The following is a 21,521-nucleotide window of genomic DNA, read 5'->3' as shown; positions in this document are numbered from 1 at the left end:
TGAAATGGGTCTGAAAAGAATCCCCCGGTGGCTTTTCTGGCTGGTGTGTCGGCTGGGTTGGGGGCTGTTTGTTTTGTGCTGCAAGCTGTGCTGCTGCTGCTGCTGTTTCTTGTTTCTGTGCTGTAGAAGAACAGAGTTCATGGAGACAGGTGGTCTTCTGCCTTGCCAGTCAGGACCAGTTTGGTTGCTGTAAGGCTGTTGGGGTCTGTCACTTGGGCAGCCCTATCTGCTGCTGAGTCCAGTGGGGGACAAGTGTGGTGGAGCCAGGATTACCAACCGAGGAGGCAGTTTCCATATTTATCTTGGGATGTTGTACATCTTTGTAATTCACTCTCCCTATTCCTACTTCATGAAATTTGTGCTACTGCTTTTCTTCCAACCTTGAAGTCTCTCTCCCTCATTCCCTTTTTCCTCTTCCCCTCAGAAGAAAGTGGGGGGTTTAACCAGGGGACAATTGCTCTCTTTTTCCCTAAAAGAGATAGTGGGACCCAGCCAATCCTGTAAGCAGGGTTGTGCATGTCCCCTGTGCTTAAGGTGAGGTGCTGGGACAGCCTGGTTAATAAAGGCTCACCCTCATTGTTGCCCAACTTGCTCTATAGGATACAATTTGTTCTGTAAAGCTCTTTAGTCTGTTTGTTTCTTCTTGACTGGGGGTGTTGGGCAAAGGGCATTGGCTTTGTGTTGTCTGACCCCACTGCTCTGTTCTGCAGTAAGCTGGGCAGTGGCTCTACCACGTTACCTGTGGCAATCCCTACTTGAACTGACTTATAGTTTGGTTTTGATTTTTTTTTTACTGACAAACGACACATCCTCCCTTCATAGCAAGCTGTATCCCTCCATCAGATTTGGGAGGTTTTGGAAGTGGCTGTCCCTCAGATTTCTATGTGTTAATTATTGTCAATTTGTTGGTCTATTATCAGTAGGCATAGATGCAGGTGTGAGAATTCCAGCACAAGTGTGGCCTCCACTCCAGCTTTGTCAGTGGCTTTTCCTGCTGTCCCTTGGCCAGTAGTGGCCCAGGTCCCTGTTCTGTCAGAGCCTGCAACAAGCAGTGCTGCTTCCCCCTCCTGACACAGGGGGACAGGGAGTGGGGGTTTGGGATCAATTCCCCACAGGTTGCCCCTGTGGTCAGGCAGTGAGGAAAGGCAGCTGAGCCCTGCGCTACTGAAGGCACAGCAAAGATGGAGCATGTGGGGGAGAGCTCTGATGAAGGTGAGAGAGCAAATCCTCTCCAAAGGGTGAGGAGAGAGTCTTCTGTAAAAGCTTGAGCAGCAAGTCCTTGTGAGGCCGCTCTTCCCTCATCACAAGGGGAGGAACTGGAGTCAGAGAAACTCAATCCTTTTTTCTGAAGGACTTGTGAAATTTAAGTACAAAGGACTTTGGCTGGCATGAAGGTGAGACACTTGTCACCTGCTTGCTTTGGTGTTGGGACGATGGTGCAATCTCCTGAAATAATAGAGAAGGCAGAGAGTTGGGAAAGCTGGCCAGAGATGGAGGCAGTGGCCAAGTGGACAGCTCTGGAAAAAGGTACTGAGTAGCTGAGAGAGCTGGCTGCTGCAAAGGTGATTTACGGTGCCTGCGCATGTCAGACTTGGGTGTGGATGTTCCAGTGCCTGCCTGTACACACCTGGCCCGGTTGCCAGGTGACAATGGGACCTTTGTTACATCATTGGTGACACCGCTGGACCCCGGGTCCCTTCCTAGTGCTGGGGTGGCCCTGGCTCAGTGTCCAAGAGGACAGTGATAGGATCAGACAGGAGCAGAGAGCTGCCTAGGAGCCCTGAGCCATGTCTGGTGCTGTTGGATCTTGCGAAAGCCGCTGTGGTTCCCCAGAGGACCATGGCAATTCCCAGAGGCTGCTCAGTCCCCAAGCGAGGTAAGAGCCAGGGGCTGGGGCTGGGTGGGCACCGTGGGGTCAAATGCGAGGGCTCATGAAAGGCCTTTGTGGTTTGTCCATCGGGAGGGCTGTGGTTCTTCAGAGGCTGCCCAGGAGCCTCCATCCCCGGGAGATTCCCTGCCCCGTGCAGAGCCCGTCCCAGACATCTCCCTGCCCCCACGCAGCCCCCGTGGCCCCACGGGCTCTCCCCGCAGGCCGTGCAGCCTTGGGGCCAGCAGCTCTGCCACCCCCATGCCCACCCCCCATGGCCTCTCCTCCTTCCTCAGGACTGAGCAGAGGTCCCTGAGCCGGCCCCCGCTGGCCTGGGTGAAGGATGAGGTGGAAGAGAGCGGTCTCCCCATCCCAAAGAAGATGGCCCAGCTGCTGGAAAGAGGTGAGTGAGGGGCCTTTGGCTGCTTTGCTGTGCTCCTGCATGGCAGTGGCTGCTGGGCACATCCCTGGCCTGATCCCTGCCAGTCCCCTCTTTGGGTCCCCCCGCCCAGGGCTGGCTCTGTCCTCGGGAGCTGGCACGGGGCTGGGTGCTAGGTAGGGCCCTTCAGTTAGTCCTGCCAGCACCTTCAGCTCCCCCTCCTCCCTTGCTTTGTTAGATTCCAATCCTGATGCCACCATCGTTCGGTATTCAGCTGCAAAGGGCCAGGAGACGTGTGCGGATGCTCTAGAAGAGTTAGGAGAGGTACCTACAGAGACTGTCACCTGCCTTGTGCCTGCTCCAGCATGTGTTATGCTGGAGTTATGCTCCCCATAACCTTCTCTTGTTGCAGGAGCAGGACAAGGACTGTCTGAGAGATCTGATAGCCAACCTTTGCCCCTCCACCCTCGTGAGTCTGCAGGATGTCTCGCAGGTCTGGCATTTCCAGAGCAGGTCACAGTTGCCCCCATGCAAACCCCCCAGGGAGGCTTCTCCCCCGAAGCCCTCTGCACCCCGAGGGGTACAGAGGCACAGAAAGGAGCAGAGGCTGCAGTGGGAAGGGGCTCTGGCCACCTCCTGGCCATGACAGATTGGTGTGGGGATTCTTCCCTGAGGCTGGGAGGGGCCCCAGGGACAGGAAGGCAGAGCCAGGCTTTGCTGCTGTTCCCAGGAAGCCGTGGCTACCAGTCCCAGGGTAAGGAGCCTCAGGTCCAGACAAGCTCCAGTTCCCCTGACACCCTGTGTCACTGGGGACACAGGATGGATACTGTCCTGGATACTCTGTGGGTATCTCTGGTGTCAGTCCTTGTGTTGGCACCTCCACTCCATGGGCTGAAAGGACAATGGGCCAAATCTTCCAGCTGCAGCTTGGGAAGAAGGGAGGGAGGGAGGGAGGGAGGGAGGGAGGGAGGGAGGGGAGAGAGCTGGCCCAAGCTCTGTGCTGCATCTTTGGGACTGGAGCACCAGGACCTGGCCAGGGAGCCGGGGCCTTGGGCTGCTGGGAGGGGCCCCTCCCTGTGTGTGGCATCTGAGGGGATGGTTGCAGCCCAGTGGCAGCACCATCCTCCCCTCTGTTCCCTCCAGGCAGAAAAACTCTTGAGGTGCATCCACAGAAACGTGGAGGAGGTGCGCACGGAACCAGGGCAGTTTGTCCTGAGATCGGTGCTTGGGCTGCTGAGCGAGTGCTGCCCCGAGGCAACAGTTAGGAGCCTGTTGAGGATCAGTCCCTCCTGTGACAAGTATGAGCCCCAAGAGCCCTGGGGACTTGCTCTGTAGCCCAGGCACAGCACAGTGGCCAAGGCAGCCCTGCTAACAGAGTGTTCTGGCTTGCAGTGCTGCGCTGGCCATGTGGGAGATGCTGCTGTCCCTGCCCAGCGCTTCTGAGACAATCCTTGACAGGCTGCTCAGTGTGATCCAGGGCTGGAGACCAAACTGTGCTATCCCATCTGTGAGTGACCAGAGCAGGCCTTGCTCACCTTCAGGGCTGTTCATGGCTCCCCAGGAAAAGAGACACAGCCCCTCCTGCCTGCCCCCAACAGCCCCCTCCTCCAGCACTTGTGGACACAGCCCCTGGAGGCCAGCAGGGACCTGCCCTGCACCAACCCCCTTGTTCCAGCCCCTCAAGGCTGCCCCTTGAGCTCCCCAAGGACAAATACGCCACAGCAGCTTCCTTGCACTGAGAGCTGTCCCTGTGTCTTTCTGCAGGCAAGCCAGGTCCTGTACAGGCTCAGCCAGCGGCCCCGCTGTCAGGGGATCCTGGAAGGGCTCTTCCCCAGGCTCCTCATGACCCTGCTCTACAAGCTTTCCCTGGCTGCAGTGATGCTGGGGCAGGAGCAGCCTGGGGCTGATCAACCCGGCCCTCTGGGGTGCGCCATCCCCTTCTCCTGCCATTCCCCTGGGCCCTGGGCCAGGGCCCCTGCTCTGTGTGTAACTGGACCTTGCTCTGCACACAGGTTGGCAGTGGAGGGCATTAAAGTTCTGCTGCACGCTGCTGGCTGTGAAGGGCATGTCCAGAACATCCAGAAGGAGGGCGGCTGGGACATGATGCTGCGAGCGGAGACCCTGGAGAGAGGAGTCAGATTGCTGGCCAGGTGAGAGCCCTTTGTAGCCAGCGGTGCCTCGGCAGCCCCATCCCCGGGGGCAGAGAAGTCCCCAGGCCCCGGGCTGCAGCCGCAGCGCTGGCCAGGGAGCGATCCGAGTGGCAAGGGGTGCTCCTTGCCTGGGGAGAGAGCAGGGCACTGTCAGCAAGTGGTGTGGAGGCTGTGGCTGGGGGCAAAGGCGTGTCCTGGCCTGGGCTATCCTGGCTGGGCTGGGCTGGGCAGGGCAGGGCAATCCCAGCAAGGCTTTGCCTGCCCTGCTCACTGCCAGCACTGCTTTTCTTGCCCTGCCCAGAGAGATGAGGAAGAGCCCAGCTGAGCAGCAAGCCTTCCTGTTCCAGCACATGAAGGAGATCCTTGCTCAGAGGAGGGAATGGCAGATGAACTATGCCATGACTTTCTATACTGAGGTAAGCCTGGTGGGAAGCAGTGCCTCTGCCAGATGCTCCTGAAGCCGTCCCTCTGGCACAGGCGGCTGCCGCCGGGTGGGATGACAGTCCCTGGAGCTGGGACAGAGGGCTCTGCTGCCAGTCAGTCCCTGGGGCCTCCATCCAGCCCTTCCTGCTGGGGCAGTGCTCAGCACCCCCACGTGTCCACAGGCAGGGCTGCCCCCCAGAGGGGCTGTGTCAGCCCCCAGGCCCCAAGCTGGCAGTGGTAACCAGGAGCCGCAGAGTGCCAGGGTCCTGCAGCTCTGCCCGTCTCTCACTGCTGTTGTTCTTTCAGCTGCTGGGCTGCCAGGGCCTGGGAAAGGATTGGAGTGACCTGCGCCTCCTCCACGCCTACCTGAGCCATGGCAGTCAGACAATCCGTCTGCGGGCACTCGGGGGCTTGGTGGCACTGTCAGGAGATCCGCAGATGGTGAGCGAGGCGGAGTCAGGCGGAGCCGCCTTGGCAGCCTGGGGCTGGGGCAGGGGTAACGCGCTGGCTTGGGCCTGGCTGAGAGGAAGGAGGTGGCTGTCAGCAGAGAGAGGGGTGGCTGAGCAGGGGCCACAGAGCCTTTGCTGTCCTGCTCTCTCCTTCATCCCCATCGGCATGCGCAGCGCCTGCCGGGAAGCCGGGGGGGAGGCTGGTGCTCAGCACACGGGGCGTTTGTGCCAGGCTGCTCCTCCACTGCTCCATCCTCACAGAAATTCTCTGTTTCCTCCAGGCAAGAGAAATGCGGGGCAGATCTCTGCTGGACAGGATCCTGAGGTGCCTGAAGGATCCATCCACAGATGTCAGGATGGAGGCCTTGGTCTTCTTCCAGACCATGATGGGTCACCTGAAGAGGAAAGAGGCCAGCCCCGTCGCTCTGCTGCTGGCACAGAAGCTCCCGCCCCTCTTTGGTGATGTAAGGCTGATGTGGGACCTGACCCCGCAGAGGGGCAAGGGACAAGGACAGCTGCCCTCCAGCCCAGCCCCACGGGCAGCACTTGGGCAGGGCTGCTGCCCTCCTCACGGCCCTGGGCTCTGCTGGGAGGGCTGCTGGGCTCTGCACCCAGCATGGCTTCTCCTTGGCCTCGGCTTCTAGATAGGTGCCCCGAGGCCAGCAACCCCAGAGCATCTCCCCTCACACTGACCACGTTAATGCTTTTGGTCACCGTGGGTGGCGAGAGGCTGTTGCTGCAGTCACACTGTCTTCTTTCCTCCCAGGAGTCCAGCCAGGTGCAAGAGCTCTCCCTCAGCCTCTTCGGGGACACGACGAAGGCTGTGGTGGGCAGAGACAAGGCAGAGATGAAGAAGGCGATACGCGGGGTTGTGGTCTCGCTCTTCCTGCACATGAATGCTGAGAGCAGGAGTGTGGCTGAGGTAGAGAGTTGAAAGCTGAGCACCTGCTTTGCCCTTCCTTCCCTCTGCCCCAGCCCTGGCAGCAGCAGCAGCTCAGCAGCTCTTGCCCATTTCTCTTGTGCTGGCTGTGAGAGTGCCATAGCTGAGGTGGTGGCTGCCCCGTGTCCCTGCCTCGGGCATTGAAGCCCGGGCATTCAGGCTCTGTCCCCACCTGCCTCTTCCCAGAAGTAGCTGGGGACAGCTGGCAGCCTTGCCAAGAGGAGGGGGACGACAGGTCTCCTGCTCTGAGCCGTGGTGCCAGCTCCCACCTGCTGCTGTTTTGCAGGCCTCTGGCAAAGCCCTCCTCATCTGTGCCAAGTTCCTGGGCTGGAGGACGCTCAAGAGGGTGATCAAGAAGAAGAAGACCTGGCTGATTGGAGAGACTTTGGTGAGGACAAGCCCCAGGTGCCAGGGCCTGGGCTGGACAGGGGATGCTCCATGTGCCCAGGGTGTGAATGTGCAGCTGTTCCTGGCTGTCCCTGATCCAGAGCAGAATGCACAGCTTGGAGCTCAGTCCCCCTTCCCCTTTCCCTAAGGCACAGCCAGGGCTGCTTCTGCAGGCCCCTCTTCCCCCCAGCCCCTGGGTGCTGCAGGAGCCCCCGGCCCACCTGGGCCCTGGCAGCAGCACGGAGGGGGTCACAGTACCCCCAGGCCCCCTCTGCCTGCGGCTCTGGCTGCACCTCAGCCCCCCGGGGCTCCTGGCTGGCAGAAAGGAATGGCCTGGGGGGGAAGGGGTGGGATGGGCAGAGGGACTGCTCTGGCAGACGGGGAATGGTCTCTGCCAGCCCCATGACGTGACCTCGGGCACTCTCCAGCTGAAGCAGGACAGGAGCAGCACGTGTGTGGAAGACTACGTGTGCTTCAGCCTGCACTACCTGTGGGACCCTCAGGCCAGCGTGAGAGTGGAGGCCATCAGGTTCATAGGTGAGCCACAGCCCCCGGGGACCCTCTTCTGGCAGCCCAGCCCCAGCCCCCGGCGCTGCCCTGGCACCAGGAGCAGCCCTGTGGCTGTCCCGGGCAGGGCCCTGGCCTCCCGCTGCCCCCCCTGCCCTGCCCTGCCTTGCCCTGCCCTGCCCTGCCCAGGCCTCGGTGGCCTTGGTGGCCGCCTGGCTCAGTGTCAGCAGCGCCCTCGGGGACTTGCCCGGGGCCATCCCCGCAGAGCGCTGGGCAGGAGGGCGTGCGGCCGAGCTGGCCGGGCCGGGGGCTGTGCTGCCGCAGTGCTGGGGAGGGGGAGGTCTGACGGGAGCTCTGTGCACAGGGACTGCTGCGCGGCACCTGGGGTGGAATCAATCCAAACGGACGCTGGAGGTTGTGTGGGATGGTGAGTAGGGTCAGAGGGGTGCTGGCGGGGCAGGGGAGAGAGCCTGGGCAGGGTGCTGCCAGTCCTGGCTCCCCTGCAACAGGGAAAGGAGGGAGGGAGAAGCTGTGACTGTCCCATCCCTGGAAGTGTCCATGGCCAGGCTGGCGGTGGCTTGGAGCTCCCCAGCTTAGTGGGAGGTGTCCCTGCCCGAGGTGGGGGGTTGGGACTAGGCGATCCTTAAGAAGGTCCCTTCCAGCCCAACCCAGTCTGGGAGCCTGGGATTCCTGAGCAGCAGCTTCCAGCTGCTCCTCCTGGTCAGGTAAAGAGAGGGATGGGCTTGCACAGAAGGGTCTGTGCAGACAGCAGGGTTTCACCACTGCTGCTCTCTTTCTTTCTGTTGCAGCCCTCAATTGCTTGGATTATGACCCTGATCCCTCAGTCAGGTCCTTAGCAGGTCAGACCTTGCACATCCTGCAGTGCGTGAGGGAGCTGGAGAGATCAAGATGGTCCTGCCGAGGCCTGTGCTTCTGCTGCTGATGAGATGGGTCAAGGACAATCTTGCTGCCCCCATCTTCCTGACGGTACTTTCACCACCGCCCCGTCACGGCTGCTGTTCCCCAGACCCTCACGTGCACCCCTGGGCTGTGCCCAACGGTCTCTGTCCAAACGAGTGCCCCCAGAACTCTCCTGTGCCCTGGCTCTCCCGGTTAGACCTCCCTAATGTCATCCCAGCAGGAGGAAGTGGCTGCGCTGGGGCGAAGGTCCTGGTGGGAAGATGGCGTTGAGAGAATTGTCCCTGACCTAAGGGCTCCTGGTGCAGATGGCAGCGTGGGAATCAAGATGGAAGAAGCAGCCCCGTGCCATGACGCCCTTTGCACAGGCAGCACCCAGAGCCTGCAGAGCACACAGCATTTGTCCTGGCCTCTCCTGCTACCTGCACATCAGCCCTGGCCGCGACTTGTTGGACAGCCAGGTTACCCTTCTTTAGGGTGGTGGTGCCAGGAGGCAGAGGGCAGAAGGGAGTCAGGGTTTACCTCAGCAAAAAGCTCTTTTAAACCCGAGCACTGCTTTGTCTTCAGGGCTTTTTTGGAAAGCTGCAGGAACAAGGCAGAGTGTAAAATGGAGGGTGTTTCACCTGAAATGATGTGCCTCGTCACCAAGCACAGCTACACCAGGGCAGTCCTGGGCACGGCTGAGGGTGATGATGAACGTTTTGCTCCTCGCAGCAGTCCTGCTCAGTGTCATGGGCATCATCAGCTGGTGCTGAGTTCTTCCAGCCCACCTACAGGTGAGGAATTGCATCAGCATCTGGAGACTCCCAACTGATTCCAGCTCTCCCAAGCTCTGAGAAGCAGCTGCTGCATTCCTCTTCTGTCACTTCCAGGAGGTCACCAGGGTGTCTGCAGAGTTTTTGAACTCTCCCACAGAGACCTAGAGCAGCTGGATTCACACACCCAAACAAGATACCCTGTTGGAGGCTGTTTGGCAATGGATTCATCACCAGCTGCCCAAGAGGCTACAGGAGGTTCCAGCTGTGCCGGGCAGGGTCAGCGTCACCGTGTGGGCCCAGGTGGCTTGGGACAGCTGGGCAGGGCAGAGCGGAGCCAGAGCTGCTTTCCTTGTCTCATCAGAGCAGCAGGAGGTGCAGCCTCCTGGCCTCTGGGATAGCTACCAACAGGTCAAAAAGGTCCCCAAATAAAATGCGGTGTTTGGAAAGTACAGCGTGTGGTGAAATCTGTTGGATGGGACCTGGGCTCTGATCCTGGGACCGATGGGTGATCCTGGGCTCAACGCATCACAGAATCCTAGGAGTTGTCCAGGCTCCATTTTCTCACCACTCCTGTGATTGTAGAGGCAGAACACAGTGTATCCCTGCAGTGTCACAGTCAGGCTGCTCAGCGGCAGCTTCCCTCAGAGACTTTGGGGAAAAAACAAAGCTGTCTGTGGTTTGATGATTCTCCTGTAGACCGAGTCTGAGCAGTGCTGTGGAGCTCCAGCTTCGTGTGCAGTTCTGGGTGGTGCCCTGCAGAGGAAGAAGAGTGTAATGTATGTTGAGGAATTTGTATTCCTAACCAGTAAAATTCAGGAAAAGAATTGAACTGAGTAAGAAGTGAACGTGGGGCTAAGCAAAGCAGTTGAGACATGTAATTTTTCCACTGAAACGGTGTGAACAAAACAAGGCCCTAACAAGGCTAACTTCTGTCTCAGAGATAATTAGAAGTGTAGGTCCTGTTCTTAAAACAAGGCACTGCCAAGGCTAACGAGGCACCGAAGGAATGTGAACATCTGCACAAGAAGAACAAAAAGATGTCACAACCAGCAGATAAGGGGAAAGTTATGGCTAGGGTCTGATATCACCTTGTAGCAATATAATGAAGTCAGCGAAATCAAGAAAGGTAAAAACTTCAAGCTTGAGGAAGACTTCTTACTTCATCCAAAGACCCCCCCTGACGACCCCCGGATATCTCCCCAAAACCAGACGCCGCCCAGACTCTGCCTATCATGAATATTATAATGGCATGATGTAATCCTATGGATAGGTATGTAAACCCACCTCCTTTTGAGTATGCAGAGACGTGTAATCAATAAAAGGTAATTCCAGAGCTTTAAGTGCGTGCGTGGGAGTGGAGCGGAGACTGCCCACGCACCCAGCGCTGTTTTGCTTATTGCGATTTTATTAATTAAATTAAGCCAGTAACAGAATATTGAGTCTCGGTCATTTATAACAATAGGAACTTTTGGTGCCCAGCTCCTCTCTGTGCAGCCCCTGAGCACGCAGTGTCCTGGCTGAGTCCCCTCCGTGTCAGAGCCCTGCAACAGCCCCAGCCATGAGCAAGAAACACTGTGTTTGGAGGGTGGAAATGGAAGGGTTATTATTTAGAGAGGAGGGCAGTGTTTATCTTGGGTGCAGGTTAGAGCCTGGAGCTTCACTGGGCTCGTTTGATCTCCAGGAGTGTCCTGGTCTGAGAGGAGCAGGAGAAAAAGGTGCCTGGGACAGGGCAGTGTCAGGTGCTGACGTGGCAGTGAGAATGGGGAGCAGCTGTGCCCCTGGGGTGGAGAGGATGGTTCAGGCGACCCAAGTGGGCTACTGCCAGTATTCCTTCCCATGGTGCTCTGTATGAAATGGGTCTGAAAAGAATCCCCCGGTGGCTTTTCTGGCTGGTGTGTCGGCTGGGTTGGGGGCTGTTTGTTTTGTGCTGCAAGCTGTGCTGCTGCTGCTGCTGTTTCTTGTTTCTGTGCTGTAGAAGAACAGAGTTCATGGAGACAGGTGGTCTTCTGCCTTGCCAGTCAGGACCAGTTTGGTTGCTGTAAGGCTGTTGGGGTCTGTCACTTGGGCAGCCCTATCTGCTGCTGAGTCCAGTGGGGGACAAGTGTGGTGGAGCCAGGATTACCAACCGAGGAGGCAGTTTCCATATTTATCTTGGGATGTTGTACATCTTTGTAATTCACTCTCCCTATTCCTACTTCATGAAATTTGTGCTACTGCTTTTCTTCCAACCTTGAAGTCTCTCTCCCTCATTCCCTTTTTCCTCTTCCCCTCAGAAGAAAGTGGGGGGTTTAACCAGGGGACAATTGCTCTCTTTTTCCCTAAAAGAGATAGTGGGACCCAGCCAATCCTGTAAGCAGGGTTGTGCATGTCCCCTGTGCTTAAGGTGAGGTGCTGGGACAGCCTGGTTAATAAAGGCTCACCCTCATTGTTGCCCAACTTGCTCTATAGGATACAATTTGTTCTGTAAAGCTCTTTAGTCTGTTTGTTTCTTCTTGACTGGGGGTGTTGGGCAAAGGGCATTGGCTTTGTGTTGTCTGACCCCACTGCTCTGTTCTGCAGTAAGCTGGGCAGTGGCTCTACCACGTTACCTGTGGCAATCCCTACTTGAACTGACTTATAGTTTGGTTTTGATTTTTTTTTTACTGACAAACGACACATCCTCCCTTCATAGCAAGCTGTATCCCTCCATCAGATTTGGGAGGTTTTGGAAGTGGCTGTCCCTCAGATTTCTATGTGTTAATTATTGTCAATTTGTTGGTCTATTATCAGTAGGCATAGATGCAGGTGTGAGAATTCCAGCACAAGTGTGGCCTCCACTCCAGCTTTGTCAGTGGCTTTTCCTGCTGTCCCTTGGCCAGTAGTGGCCCAGGTCCCTGTTCTGTCAGAGCCTGCAACAAGCAGTGCTGCTTCCCCCTCCTGACACAGGGGGACAGGGAGTGGGGGTTTGGGATCAATTCCCCACAGGTTGCCCCTGTGGTCAGGCAGTGAGGAAAGGCAGCTGAGCCCTGCGCTACTGAAGGCACAGCAAAGATGGAGCATGTGGGGGAGAGCTCTGATGAAGGTGAGAGAGCAAATCCTCTCCAAAGGGTGAGGAGAGAGTCTTCTGTAAAAGCTTGAGCAGCAAGTCCTTGTGAGGCCGCTCTTCCCTCATCACAAGGGGAGGAACTGGAGTCAGAGAAACTCAATCCTTTTTTCTGAAGGACTTGTGAAATTTAAGTACAAAGGACTTTGGCTGGCATGAAGGTGAGACACTTGTCACCTGCTTGCTTTGGTGTTGGGACGATGGTGCAATCTCCTGAAATAATAGAGAAGGCAGAGAGTTGGGAAAGCTGGCCAGAGATGGAGGCAGTGGCCAAGTGGACAGCTCTGGAAAAAGGTACTGAGTAGCTGAGAGAGCTGGCTGCTGCAAAGGTGATTTACGGTGCCTGCGCATGTCAGACTTGGGTGTGGATGTTCCAGTGCCTGCCTGTACACACCTGGCCCGGTTGCCAGGTGACAATGGGACCTTTGTTACATCATTGGTGACACCGCTGGACCCCGGGTCCCTTCCTAGTGCTGGGGTGGCCCTGGCTCAGTGTCCAAGAGGACAGTGATAGGATCAGACAGGAGCAGAGAGCTGCCTAGGAGCCCTGAGCCATGTCTGGTGCTGTTGGATCTTGCGAAAGCCGCTGTGGTTCCCCAGAGGACCATGGCAATTCCCAGAGGCTGCTCAGTCCCCAAGCGAGGTAAGAGCCAGGGGCTGGGGCTGGGTGGGCACCGTGGGGTCAAATGCGAGGGCTCATGAAAGGCCTTTGTGGTTTGTCCATCGGGAGGGCTGTGGTTCTTCAGAGGCTGCCCAGGAGCCTCCATCCCCGGGAGATTCCCTGCCCCGTGCAGAGCCCGTCCCAGACATCTCCCTGCCCCCACGCAGCCCCCGTGGCCCCACGGGCTCTCCCCGCAGGCCGTGCAGCCTTGGGGCCAGCAGCTCTGCCACCCCCATGCCCACCCCCCATGGCCTCTCCTCCTTCCTCAGGACTGAGCAGAGGTCCCTGAGCCGGCCCCCGCTGGCCTGGGTGAAGGATGAGGTGGAAGAGAGCGGTCTCCCCATCCCAAAGAAGATGGCCCAGCTGCTGGAAAGAGGTGAGTGAGGGGCCTTTGGCTGCTTTGCTGTGCTCCTGCATGGCAGTGGCTGCTGGGCACATCCCCGGCCTGATCCCTGCCAGTCCCCTCTTTGGGTCCCCCCGCCCAGGGCTGGCTCTGTCCTCGGGAGCTGGCACGGGGCTGGGTGCTAGGTAGGGCCCTTCAGTTAGTCCTGCCAGCACCTTCAGCTCCCCCTCCTCCCTTGCTTTGTTAGATTCCAATCCTGATGCCACCATCGTTCGGTATTCAGCTGCAAAGGGCCAGGAGACGTGTGCGGATGCTCTAGAAGAGTTAGGAGAGGTACCTACAGAGACTGTCACCTGCCTTGTGCCTGCTCCAGCATGTGTTATGCTGGAGTTATGCTCCCCATAACCTTCTCTTGTTGCAGGAGCAGGACAAGGACTGTCTGAGAGATCTGATAGCCAACCTTTGCCCCTCCACCCTCGTGAGTCTGCAGGATGTCTCGCAGGTCTGGCATTTCCAGAGCAGGTCACAGTTGCCCCCATGCAAACCCCCCAGGGAGGCTTCTCCCCCGAAGCCCTCTGCACCCCGAGGGGTACAGAGGCACAGAAAGGAGCAGAGGCTGCAGTGGGAAGGGGCTCTGGCCACCTCCTGGCCATGACAGATTGGTGTGGGGATTCTTCCCTGAGGCTGGGAGGGGCCCCAGGGACAGGAAGGCAGAGCCAGGCTTTGCTGCTGTTCCCAGGAAGCCGTGGCTACCAGTCCCAGGGTAAGGAGCCTCAGGTCCAGACAAGCTCCAGTTCCCCTGACACCCTGTGTCACTGGGGACACAGGATGGATACTGTCCTGGATACTCTGTGGGTATCTCTGGTGTCAGTCCTTGTGTTGGCACCTCCACTCCATGGGCTGAAAGGACAATGGGCCAAATCTTCCAGCTGCAGCTTGGGAAGAAGGGAGGGAGGGAGGGAGGGAGGGAGGGAGGGAGGGAGGGAGGGAGGGAGGGAGGGAGGGAGGGGAGAGAGCTGGCCCAAGCTCTGTGCTGCATCTTTGGGACTGGAGCACCAGGACCTGGCCAGGGAGCCGGGGCCTTGGGCTGCTGGGAGGGGCCCCTCCCTGTGTGTGGCATCTGAGGGGATGGTTGCAGCCCAGTGGCAGCACCATCCTCCCCTCTGTTCCCTCCAGGCAGAAAAACTCTTGAGGTGCATCCACAGAAACGTGGAGGAGGTGCGCACGGAACCAGGGCAGTTTGTCCTGAGATCGGTGCTTGGGCTGCTGAGCGAGTGCTGCCCCGAGGCAACAGTTAGGAGCCTGTTGAGGATCAGTCCCTCCTGTGACAAGTATGAGCCCCAAGAGCCCTGGGGACTTGCTCTGTAGCCCAGGCACAGCACAGTGGCCAAGGCAGCCCTGCTAACAGAGTGTTCTGGCTTGCAGTGCTGCGCTGGCCATGTGGGAGATGCTGCTGTCCCTGCCCAGCGCTTCTGAGACAATCCTTGACAGGCTGCTCAGTGTGATCCAGGGCTGGAGACCAAACTGTGCTATCCCATCTGTGAGTGACCAGAGCAGGCCTTGCTCACCTTCAGGGCTGTTCATGGCTCCCCAGGAAAAGAGACACAGCCCCTCCTGCCTGCCCCCAACAGCCCCCTCCTCCAGCACTTGTGGACACAGCCCCTGGAGGCCAGCAGGGACCTGCCCTGCACCAACCCCCTTGTTCCAGCCCCTCAAGGCTGCCCCTTGAGCTCCCCAAGGACAAATACGCCACAGCAGCTTCCTTGCACTGAGAGCTGTCCCTGTGTCTTTCTGCAGGCAAGCCAGGTCCTGTACAGGCTCAGCCAGCGGCCCCGCTGTCAGGGGATCCTGGAAGGGCTCTTCCCCAGGCTCCTCATGACCCTGCTCTACAAGCTTTCCCTGGCTGCAGTGATGCTGGGGCAGGAGCAGCCTGGGGCTGATCAACCCGGCCCTCTGGGGTGCGCCATCCCCTTCTCCTGCCATTCCCCTGGGCCCTGGGCCAGGGCCCCTGCTCTGTGTGTAACTGGACCTTGCTCTGCACACAGGTTGGCAGTGGAGGGCATTAAAGTTCTGCTGCACGCTGCTGGCTGTGAAGGGCATGTCCAGAACATCCAGAAGGAGGGCGGCTGGGACATGATGCTGCGAGCGGAGACCCTGGAGAGAGGAGTCAGATTGCTGGCCAGGTGAGAGCCCTTTGTAGCCAGCGGTGCCTCGGCAGCCCCATCCCCGGGGGCAGAGAAGTCCCCAGGCCCCGGGCTGCAGCCGCAGCGCTGGCCAGGGAGCGATCCGAGTGGCAAGGGGTGCTCCTTGCCTGGGGAGAGAGCAGGGCACTGTCAGCAAGTGGTGTGGAGGCTGTGGCTGGGGGCAAAGGCGTGTCCTGGCCTGGGCTATCCTGGCTGGGCTGGGCTGGGCAGGGCAGGGCAATCCCAGCAAGGCTTTGCCTGCCCTGCTCACTGCCAGCACTGCTTTTCTTGCCCTGCCCAGAGAGATGAGGAAGAGCCCAGCTGAGCAGCAAGCCTTCCTGTTCCAGCACATGAAGGAGATCCTTGCTCAGAGGAGGGAATGGCAGATGAACTATGCCATGACTTTCTATACTGAGGTAAGCCTGGTGGGAAGCAGTGCCTCTGCCAGATGCTCCTGAAGCCGTCCCTCTGGCACAGGCGGCTGCCGCCGGGTGGGATGACAGTCCCTGGAGCTGGGACAGAGGGCTCTGCTGCCAGTCAGTCCCTGGGGCCTCCATCCAGCCCTTCCTGCTGGGGCAGTGCTCAGCACCCCCACGTGTCCACAGGCAGGGCTGCCCCCCAGAGGGGCTGTGTCAGCCCCCAGGCCCCAAGCTGGCAGTGGTAACCAGGAGCCGCAGAGTGCCAGGGTCCTGCAGCTCTGCCCGTCTCTCACTGCTGTTGTTCTTTCAGCTGCTGGGCTGCCAGGGCCTGGGAAAGGATTGGAGTGACCTGCGCCTCCTCCACGCCTACCTGAGCCATGGCAGTCAGACAATCCGTCTGCGGGCACTCGGGGGCTTGGTGGCACTGTCAGGAGATCCGCAGATGGTGAGCGAGGCGGAGTCAGGCGGAGCCGCCTTGGCAGCCTGGGGCTGGGGCAGGGGTAACGCGCTGGCTTGGGCCTGGCTGAGAGGAAGGAGGTGGCTGTCAGCAGAGAGAGGGGTGGCTGAGCAGGGGCCACAGAGCCTTTGCTGTCCTGCTCTCTCCTTCATCCCCATCGGCATGCGCAGCGCCTGCCGGGAAGCCGGGGGGGAGGCTGGTGCTCAGCACACGGGGCGTTTGTGCCAGGCTGCTCCTCCACTGCTCCATCCTCACAGAAATTCTCTGTTTCCTCCAGGCAAGAGAAATGCGGGGCAGATCTCTGCTGGACAGGATCCTGAGGTGCCTGAAGGATCCATCCACAGATGTCAGGATGGAGGCCTTGGTCTTCTTCCAGACCATGATGGGTCACCTGAAGAGGAAAGAGGCCAGCCCCGTCGCTCTGCTGCTGGCACAGAAGCTCCCGCCCCTCTTTGGTGATGTAAGGCTGATGTGGGACCTGACCCCGCAGAGGGGCAAGGGACAAGGACAGCTGCCCTCCAGCCCAGCCCCACGGGCAGCACTTGGGCAGGGCTGCTGCCCTCCTCACGGCCCTGGGCTCTGCTGGGAGGGCTGCTGGGCTCTGCACCCAGCATGGCTTCTCCTTGGCCTCGGCTTCTAGATAGGTGCCCCGAGGCCAGCAACCCCAGAGCATCTCCCCTCACACTGACCACGTTAATGCTTTTGGTCACCGTGGGTGGCGAGAGGCTGTTGCTGCAGTCACACTGTCTTCTTTCCTCCCAGGAGTCCAGCCAGGTGCAAGAGCTCTCCCTCAGCCTCTTCGGGGACACGATGAAGGCTGTGGTGGGCAGAGACAAGGCAGAGATGAAGAAGGCGATACGCGGGGTTGTGGTCTCGCTCTTCCTGCACATGAATGCTGAGAGCAGGAGTGTGGCTGAGGTAGAGAGTTGAAAGCTGAGCACCTGCTTTGCCCTTCCTTCCCTCTGCCCCAGCCCTGGCAGCAGCAGCAGCTCAGCAGCTCTTGCCCATTTCTCTTGTGCTGGCTGTGAGAGTGCCATAGCTGAGGTGGTGGCTGCCCCGTGTCCCTGCCTCGGGCATTGAAGCCCGGGCATTCAGGCTCTGTCCCCACCTGCCTCTTCCCAGAAGTAGCTGGGGACAGCTGGCAGCCTTGCCAAGAGGAGGGGGACGACAGGTCTCCTGCTCTGAGCCGTGGTGCCAGCTCCCACCTGCTGCTGTTTTGCAGGCCTCTGGCAAAGCCCTCCTCATCTGTGCCAAGTTCCTGGGCTGGAGGACGCTCAAGAGGGTGATCAAGAAGAAGAAGACCTGGCTGATTGGAGAGACTTTGGTGAGGACAAGCCCCAGGTGCCAGGGCCTGGGCTGGACAGGGGATGCTCCATGTGCCCAGGGTGTGAATGTGCAGCTGTTCCTGGCTGTCCCTGATCCAGAGCAGAATGCACAGCTTGGAGCTCAGTCCCCCTTCCCCTTTCCCTAAGGCACAGCCAGGGCTGCTTCTGCAGGCCCCTCTTCCCCCCAGCCCCTGGGTGCTGCAGGAGCCCCCGGCCCACCTGGGCCCTGGCAGCAGCACGGAGGGGGTCACAGTACCCCCAGGCCCCCTCTGCCTGCGGCTCTGGCTGCACCTCAGCCCCCCGGGGCTCCTGGCTGGCAGAAAGGAATGGCCTGGGGGGGAAGGGGTGGGATGGGCAGAGGGACTGCTCTGGCAGACGGGGAATGGTCTCTGCCAGCCCCATGACGTGACCTCGGGCACTCTCCAGCTGAAGCAGGACAGGAGCAGCACGTGTGTGGAAGACTACGTGTGCTTCAGCCTGCACTACCTGTGGGACCCTCAGGCCAGCGTGAGAGTGGAGGCCATCAGGTTCATAGGTGAGCCACAGCCCCCGGGGACCCTCTTCTGGCAGCCCAGCCCCAGCCCCCGGCGCTGCCCTGGCACCAGGAGCAGCCCTGTGGCTGTCCCGGGCAGGGCCCTGGCCTCCCGCTGCCCCCCCTGCCCTGCCCTGCCTTGCCCTGCCCTGCCCTGCCCAGGCCTCGGTGGCCTTGGTGGCCGCCTGGCTCAGTGTCAGCAGCGCCCTCGGGGACTTGCCCGGGGCCATCCCCGCAGAGCGCTGGGCAGGAGGGCGTGCGGCCGAGCTGGCCGGGCCGGGGGCTGTGCTGCCGCAGTGCTGGGGAGGGGGAGGTCTGACGGGAGCTCTGTGCACAGGGACTGCTGCGCGGCACCTGGGGTGGAATCAATCCAAACGGACGCTGGAGGTTGTGTGGGATGGTGAGTAGGGTCAGAGGGGTGCTGGCGGGGCAGGGGAGAGAGCCTGGGCAGGGTGCTGCCAGTCCTGGCTCCCCTGCAACAGGGAAAGGAGGGAGGGAGAAGCTGTGACTGTCCCATCCCTGGAAGTGTCCATGGCCAGGCTGGCGGTGGCTTGGAGCTCCCCAGCTTAGTGGGAGGTGTCCCTGCCCGAGGTGGGGGGTTGGGACTAGGCGATCCTTAAGAAGGTCCCTTCCAGCCCAACCCAGTCTGGGAGCCTGGGATTCCTGAGCAGCAGCTTCCAGCTGCTCCTCCTGGTCAGGTAAAGAGAGGGATGGGCTTGCACAGAAGGGTCTGTGCAGACAGCAGGGTTTCACCACTGCTGCTCTCTTTCTTTCTGTTGCAGCCCTCAATTGCTTGGATTATGACCCTGATCCCTCAGTCAGGTCCTTAGCAGGTCAGACCTTGCACATCCTGCAGTGCGTGAGGGAGCTGGAGAGATCAAGATGGTCCTGCCGAGGCCTGTGCTTCTGCTGCTGATGAGATGGGTCAAGGACAATCTTGCTGCCCCCATCTTCCTGACGGTACTTTCACCACCGCCCCGTCACGGCTGCTGTTCCCCAGACCCTCACGTGCACCCCTGGGCTGTGCCCAACGGTCTCTGTCCAAACGAGTGCCCCCAGAACTCTCCTGTGCCCTGGCTCTCCCGGTTAGACCTCCCTAATGTCATCCCAGCAGGAGGAAGTGGCTGCGCTGGGGCGAAGGTCCTGGTGGGAAGATGGCGTTGAGAGAATTGTCCCTGACCTAAGGGCTCCTGGTGCAGATGGCAGCGTGGGAATCAAGATGGAAGAAGCAGCCCCGTGCCATGACGCCCTTTGCACAGGCAGCACCCAGAGCCTGCAGAGCACACAGCATTTGTCCTGGCCTCTCCTGCTACCTGCACATCAGCCCTGGCCGCGACTTGTTGGACAGCCAGGTTACCCTTCTTTAGGGTGGTGGTGCCAGGAGGCAGAGGGCAGAAGGGAGTCAGGGTTTACCTCAGCAAAAAGCTCTTTTAAACCCGAGCACTGCTTTGTCTTCAGGGCTTTTTTGGAAAGCTGCAGGAACAAGGCAGAGTGTAAAATGGAGGGTGTTTCACCTGAAATGATGTGCCTCGTCACCAAGCACAGCTACACCAGGGCAGTCCTGGGCACGGCTGAGGGTGATGATGAACGTTTTGCTCCTCGCAGCAGTCCTGCTCAGTGTCATGGGCATCATCAGCTGGTGCTGAGTTCTTCCAGCCCACCTACAGGTGAGGAATTGCATCAGCATCTGGAGACTCCCAACTGATTCCAGCTCTCCCAAGCTCTGAGAAGCAGCTGCTGCATTCCTCTTCTGTCACTTCCAGGAGGTCACCAGGGTGTCTGCAGAGTTTTTGAACTCTCCCACAGAGACCTAGAGCAGCTGGATTCACACACCCAAACAAGATACCCTGTTGGAGGCTGTTTGGCAATGGATTCATCACCAGCTGCCCAAGAGGCTACAGGAGGTTCCAGCTGTGCCGGGCAGGGTCAGCGTCACCGTGTGGGCCCAGGTGGCTTGGGACAGCTGGGCAGGGCAGAGCGGAGCCAGAGCTGCTTTCCTTGTCTCATCAGAGCAGCAGGAGGTGCAGCCTCCTGGCCTCTGGGATAGCTACCAACAGGTCAAAAAGGTCCCCAAATAAAATGCGGTGTTTGGAAAGTACAGCGTGTGGTGAAATCTGTTGGATGGGACCTGGGCTCTGATCCTGGGACCGATGGGTGATCCTGGGCTCAACGCATCACAGAATCCTAGGAGTTGTCCAGGCTCCATTTTCTCACCACTCCTGTGATTGTAGAGGCAGAACACAGTGTATCCCTGCAGTGTCACAGTCAGGCTGCTCAGCGGCAGCTTCCCTCAGAGACTTTGGGGAAAAAACAAAGCTGTCTGTGGTTTGATGATTCTCCTGTAGACCGAGTCTGAGCAGTGCTGTGGAGCTCCAGCTTCGTGTGCAGTTCTGGGTGGTGCCCTGCAGAGGAAGAAGAGTGTAATGTATGTTGAGGAATTTGTATTCCTAACCAGTAAAATTCAGGAAAAGAATTGAACTGAGTAAGAAGTGAACGTGGGGCTAAGCAAAGCAGTTGAGACATGTAATTTTTCCACTGAAACGGTGTGAACAAAACAAGGCCCTAACAAGGCTAACTTCTGTCTCAGAGATAATTAGAAGTGTAGGTCCTGTTCTTAAAACAAGGCACTGCCAAGGCTAACGAGGCACCGAAGGAATGTGAACATCTGCACAAGAAGAACAAAAAGATGTCACAACCAGCAGATAAGGGGAAAGTTATGGCTAGGGTCTGATATCACCTTGTAGCAATATAATGAAGTCAGCGAAATCAAGAAAGGTAAAAACTTCAAGCTTGAGGAAGACTTCTTACTTCATCCAAAGACCCCCCCTGACGACCCCCGGATATCTCCCCAAAACCAGACGCCGCCCAGACTCTGCCTATCATGAATATTATAATGGCATGATGTAATCCTATGGATAGGTATGTAAACCCACCTCCTTTTGAGTATGCAGAGACGTGTAATCAATAAAAGGTAATTCCAGAGCTTTAAGTGCGTGCGTGGGAGTGGAGCGGAGACTGCCCACGCACCCAGCGCTGTTTTGCTTATTGCGATTTTATTAATTAAATTAAGCCAGTAACAGAATATTGAGTCTCGGTCATTTATAACAATAGGAACTTTTGGTGCCCAGCTCCTCTCTGTGCAGCCCCTGAGCACGCAGTGTCCTGGCTGAGTCCCCTCCGTGTCAGAGCCCTGCAACAGCCCCAGCCATGAGCAAGAAACACTGTGTTTGGAGGGTGGAAATGGAAGGGTTATTATTTAGAGAGGAGGGCAGTGTTTATCTTGGGTGCAGGTTAGAGCCTGGAGCTTCACTGGGCTCGTTTGATCTCCAGGAGTGTCCTGGTCTGAGAGGAGCAGGAGAAAAAGGTGCCTGGGACAGGGCAGTGTCAGGTGCTGACGTGGCAGTGAGAATGGGGAGCAGCTGTGCCCCTGGGGTGGAGAGGATGGTTCAGGCGACCCAAGTGGGCTACTGCCAGTATTCCTTCCCATGGTGCTCTGTATGAAATGGGTCTGAAAAGAATCCCCCGGTGGCTTTTCTGGCTGGTGTGTCGGCTGGGTTGGGGGCTGTTTGTTTTGTGCTGCAAGCTGTGCTGCTGCTGCTGCTGTTTCTTGTTTCTGTGCTGTAGAAGAACAGAGTTCATGGAGACAGGTGGTCTTCTGCCTTGCCAGTCAGGACCAGTTTGGTTGCTGTAAGGCTGTTGGGGTCTGTCACTTGGGCAGCCCTATCTGCTGCTGAGTCCAGT

General features: G+C 58.6%; 4 protein-coding genes across 13 annotated transcripts in view; 3 read left to right on the top strand and 1 right to left on the bottom strand.

The window, feature by feature from the left end:
* Positions 1-21,521, bottom strand: part of LOC139803945 (ankyrin repeat domain-containing protein 7-like) — a 226,787-nt gene that overhangs the window by 32,575 nt on the left and 172,691 nt on the right. The window lies entirely within an intron of this gene.
* LOC139804226 (maestro heat-like repeat-containing protein family member 7) lies at positions 1,638-5,382 on the top strand. The gene is made up of 11 exons (XM_071761237.1): positions 1,638-1,876; positions 2,164-2,270; positions 2,485-2,570; positions 2,659-2,739; positions 3,390-3,544; positions 3,639-3,753; positions 4,011-4,171; positions 4,259-4,396; positions 4,698-4,812; positions 5,126-5,332; positions 5,371-5,382. The coding sequence occupies exons 1-11, from the start codon at positions 1,788-1,790 to the stop codon at positions 5,380-5,382; spliced, it is 1,266 nt and encodes a 421-aa protein (XP_071617338.1). The 5' UTR covers positions 1,638-1,787.
* LOC139804130 (maestro heat-like repeat-containing protein family member 7) lies at positions 6,093-9,227 on the top strand. 3 transcript variants are annotated; one of them, XM_071760976.1, is made up of 7 exons: positions 6,093-6,190; positions 6,495-6,596; positions 7,024-7,132; positions 7,467-7,529; positions 7,912-8,089; positions 8,241-8,796; positions 8,893-9,227. In XM_071760976.1, the coding sequence occupies exons 1-5, from the start codon at positions 6,116-6,118 to the stop codon at positions 8,043-8,045; spliced, it is 483 nt and encodes a 160-aa protein (XP_071617077.1). In that variant the 5' UTR covers positions 6,093-6,115; the 3' UTR covers positions 8,046-8,089; positions 8,241-8,796; positions 8,893-9,227. The 3 variants fall into 3 exon arrangements, with proteins under 3 accessions (XP_071617077.1, XP_071617075.1, XP_071617076.1); XM_071760974.1 differs by lacking the exon at positions 6,093-6,190 and having other exon boundaries at positions 6,263-6,596; XM_071760975.1 differs by lacking the exons at positions 6,093-6,190; positions 6,495-6,596; positions 7,024-7,132 and having other exon boundaries at positions 7,401-7,529.
* Positions 12,257-19,878, top strand: LOC139804115 (maestro heat-like repeat-containing protein family member 7). Of its 2 annotated transcripts, XR_011729276.1 has the most exons (18): positions 12,257-12,503; positions 12,791-12,897; positions 13,112-13,197; positions 13,286-13,366; positions 14,041-14,195; positions 14,290-14,404; positions 14,662-14,822; positions 14,910-15,047; positions 15,349-15,463; positions 15,777-15,911; positions 16,201-16,383; positions 16,686-16,841; positions 17,146-17,247; positions 17,675-17,783; positions 18,118-18,180; positions 18,563-18,740; positions 18,892-19,447; positions 19,544-19,878. XR_011729276.1 is itself a non-coding variant. In XM_071760947.1 (17 exons), the coding sequence occupies exons 1-16, from the start codon at positions 12,415-12,417 to the stop codon at positions 18,694-18,696; spliced, it is 1,929 nt and encodes a 642-aa protein (XP_071617048.1). In that variant the 5' UTR covers positions 12,257-12,414; the 3' UTR covers positions 18,697-18,740; positions 18,892-19,878. The 2 variants fall into 2 exon arrangements, 1 of the variants encoding a protein (XP_071617048.1); XM_071760947.1 differs by having other exon boundaries at positions 18,892-19,878.

This window comes from Heliangelus exortis, chromosome 17, assembly GCF_036169615.1.
Source record: "Heliangelus exortis chromosome 17, bHelExo1.hap1, whole genome shotgun sequence".
Taxonomy (NCBI): Eukaryota; Metazoa; Chordata; class Aves; order Apodiformes; family Trochilidae; genus Heliangelus; species Heliangelus exortis.
Note: the sequence above shows the minus strand (reverse complement) of the source record. Positions and strands in the feature narration are given on the sequence as shown.

What these genes read in the sequence shown, in the direction of transcription:
- LOC139804226 (XM_071761237.1), top strand. Translation starts at nt 1,788, where the DNA reads ATGTCTGGTGCTGTTGGATCTTGCGAAAGCCGCTGTGGTTCCCCAGAG. An exon ending in CAAACTGTGCTATCCCATCT is followed by an intron (nt 3,754 to 4,010) that starts GTGAGTGACCAG and finishes GTCTTTCTGCAG; the next exon opens with GCAAGCCAGGTCCTGTACAG. An exon ending in GGAGTCAGATTGCTGGCCAG is followed by an intron (nt 4,397 to 4,697) that starts GTGAGAGCCCTT and finishes TGCCCTGCCCAG; the next exon opens with AGAGATGAGGAAGAGCCCAG.
- LOC139804130 (XM_071760974.1), top strand. Translation starts at nt 8,012, where the DNA reads ATGGTCCTGCCGAGGCCTGTGCTTCTGCTGCTGATGAGATGGGTCAAG. An exon ending in CTGCCCCCATCTTCCTGACG is followed by an intron (nt 8,090 to 8,240) that starts GTACTTTCACCA and finishes ATGTCATCCCAG; the next exon opens with CAGGAGGAAGTGGCTGCGCT. An exon ending in TTCTTCCAGCCCACCTACAG is followed by an intron (nt 8,797 to 8,892) that starts GTGAGGAATTGC and finishes TGTCACTTCCAG; the next exon opens with GAGGTCACCAGGGTGTCTGC.
- LOC139804115 (XM_071760947.1), top strand. Translation starts at nt 12,415, where the DNA reads ATGTCTGGTGCTGTTGGATCTTGCGAAAGCCGCTGTGGTTCCCCAGAG. An exon ending in GGCCCAGCTGCTGGAAAGAG is followed by an intron (nt 12,898 to 13,111) that starts GTGAGTGAGGGG and finishes TTGCTTTGTTAG; the next exon opens with ATTCCAATCCTGATGCCACC. An exon ending in GATCAACCCGGCCCTCTGGG is followed by an intron (nt 14,823 to 14,909) that starts GTGCGCCATCCC and finishes CTCTGCACACAG; the next exon opens with GTTGGCAGTGGAGGGCATTA.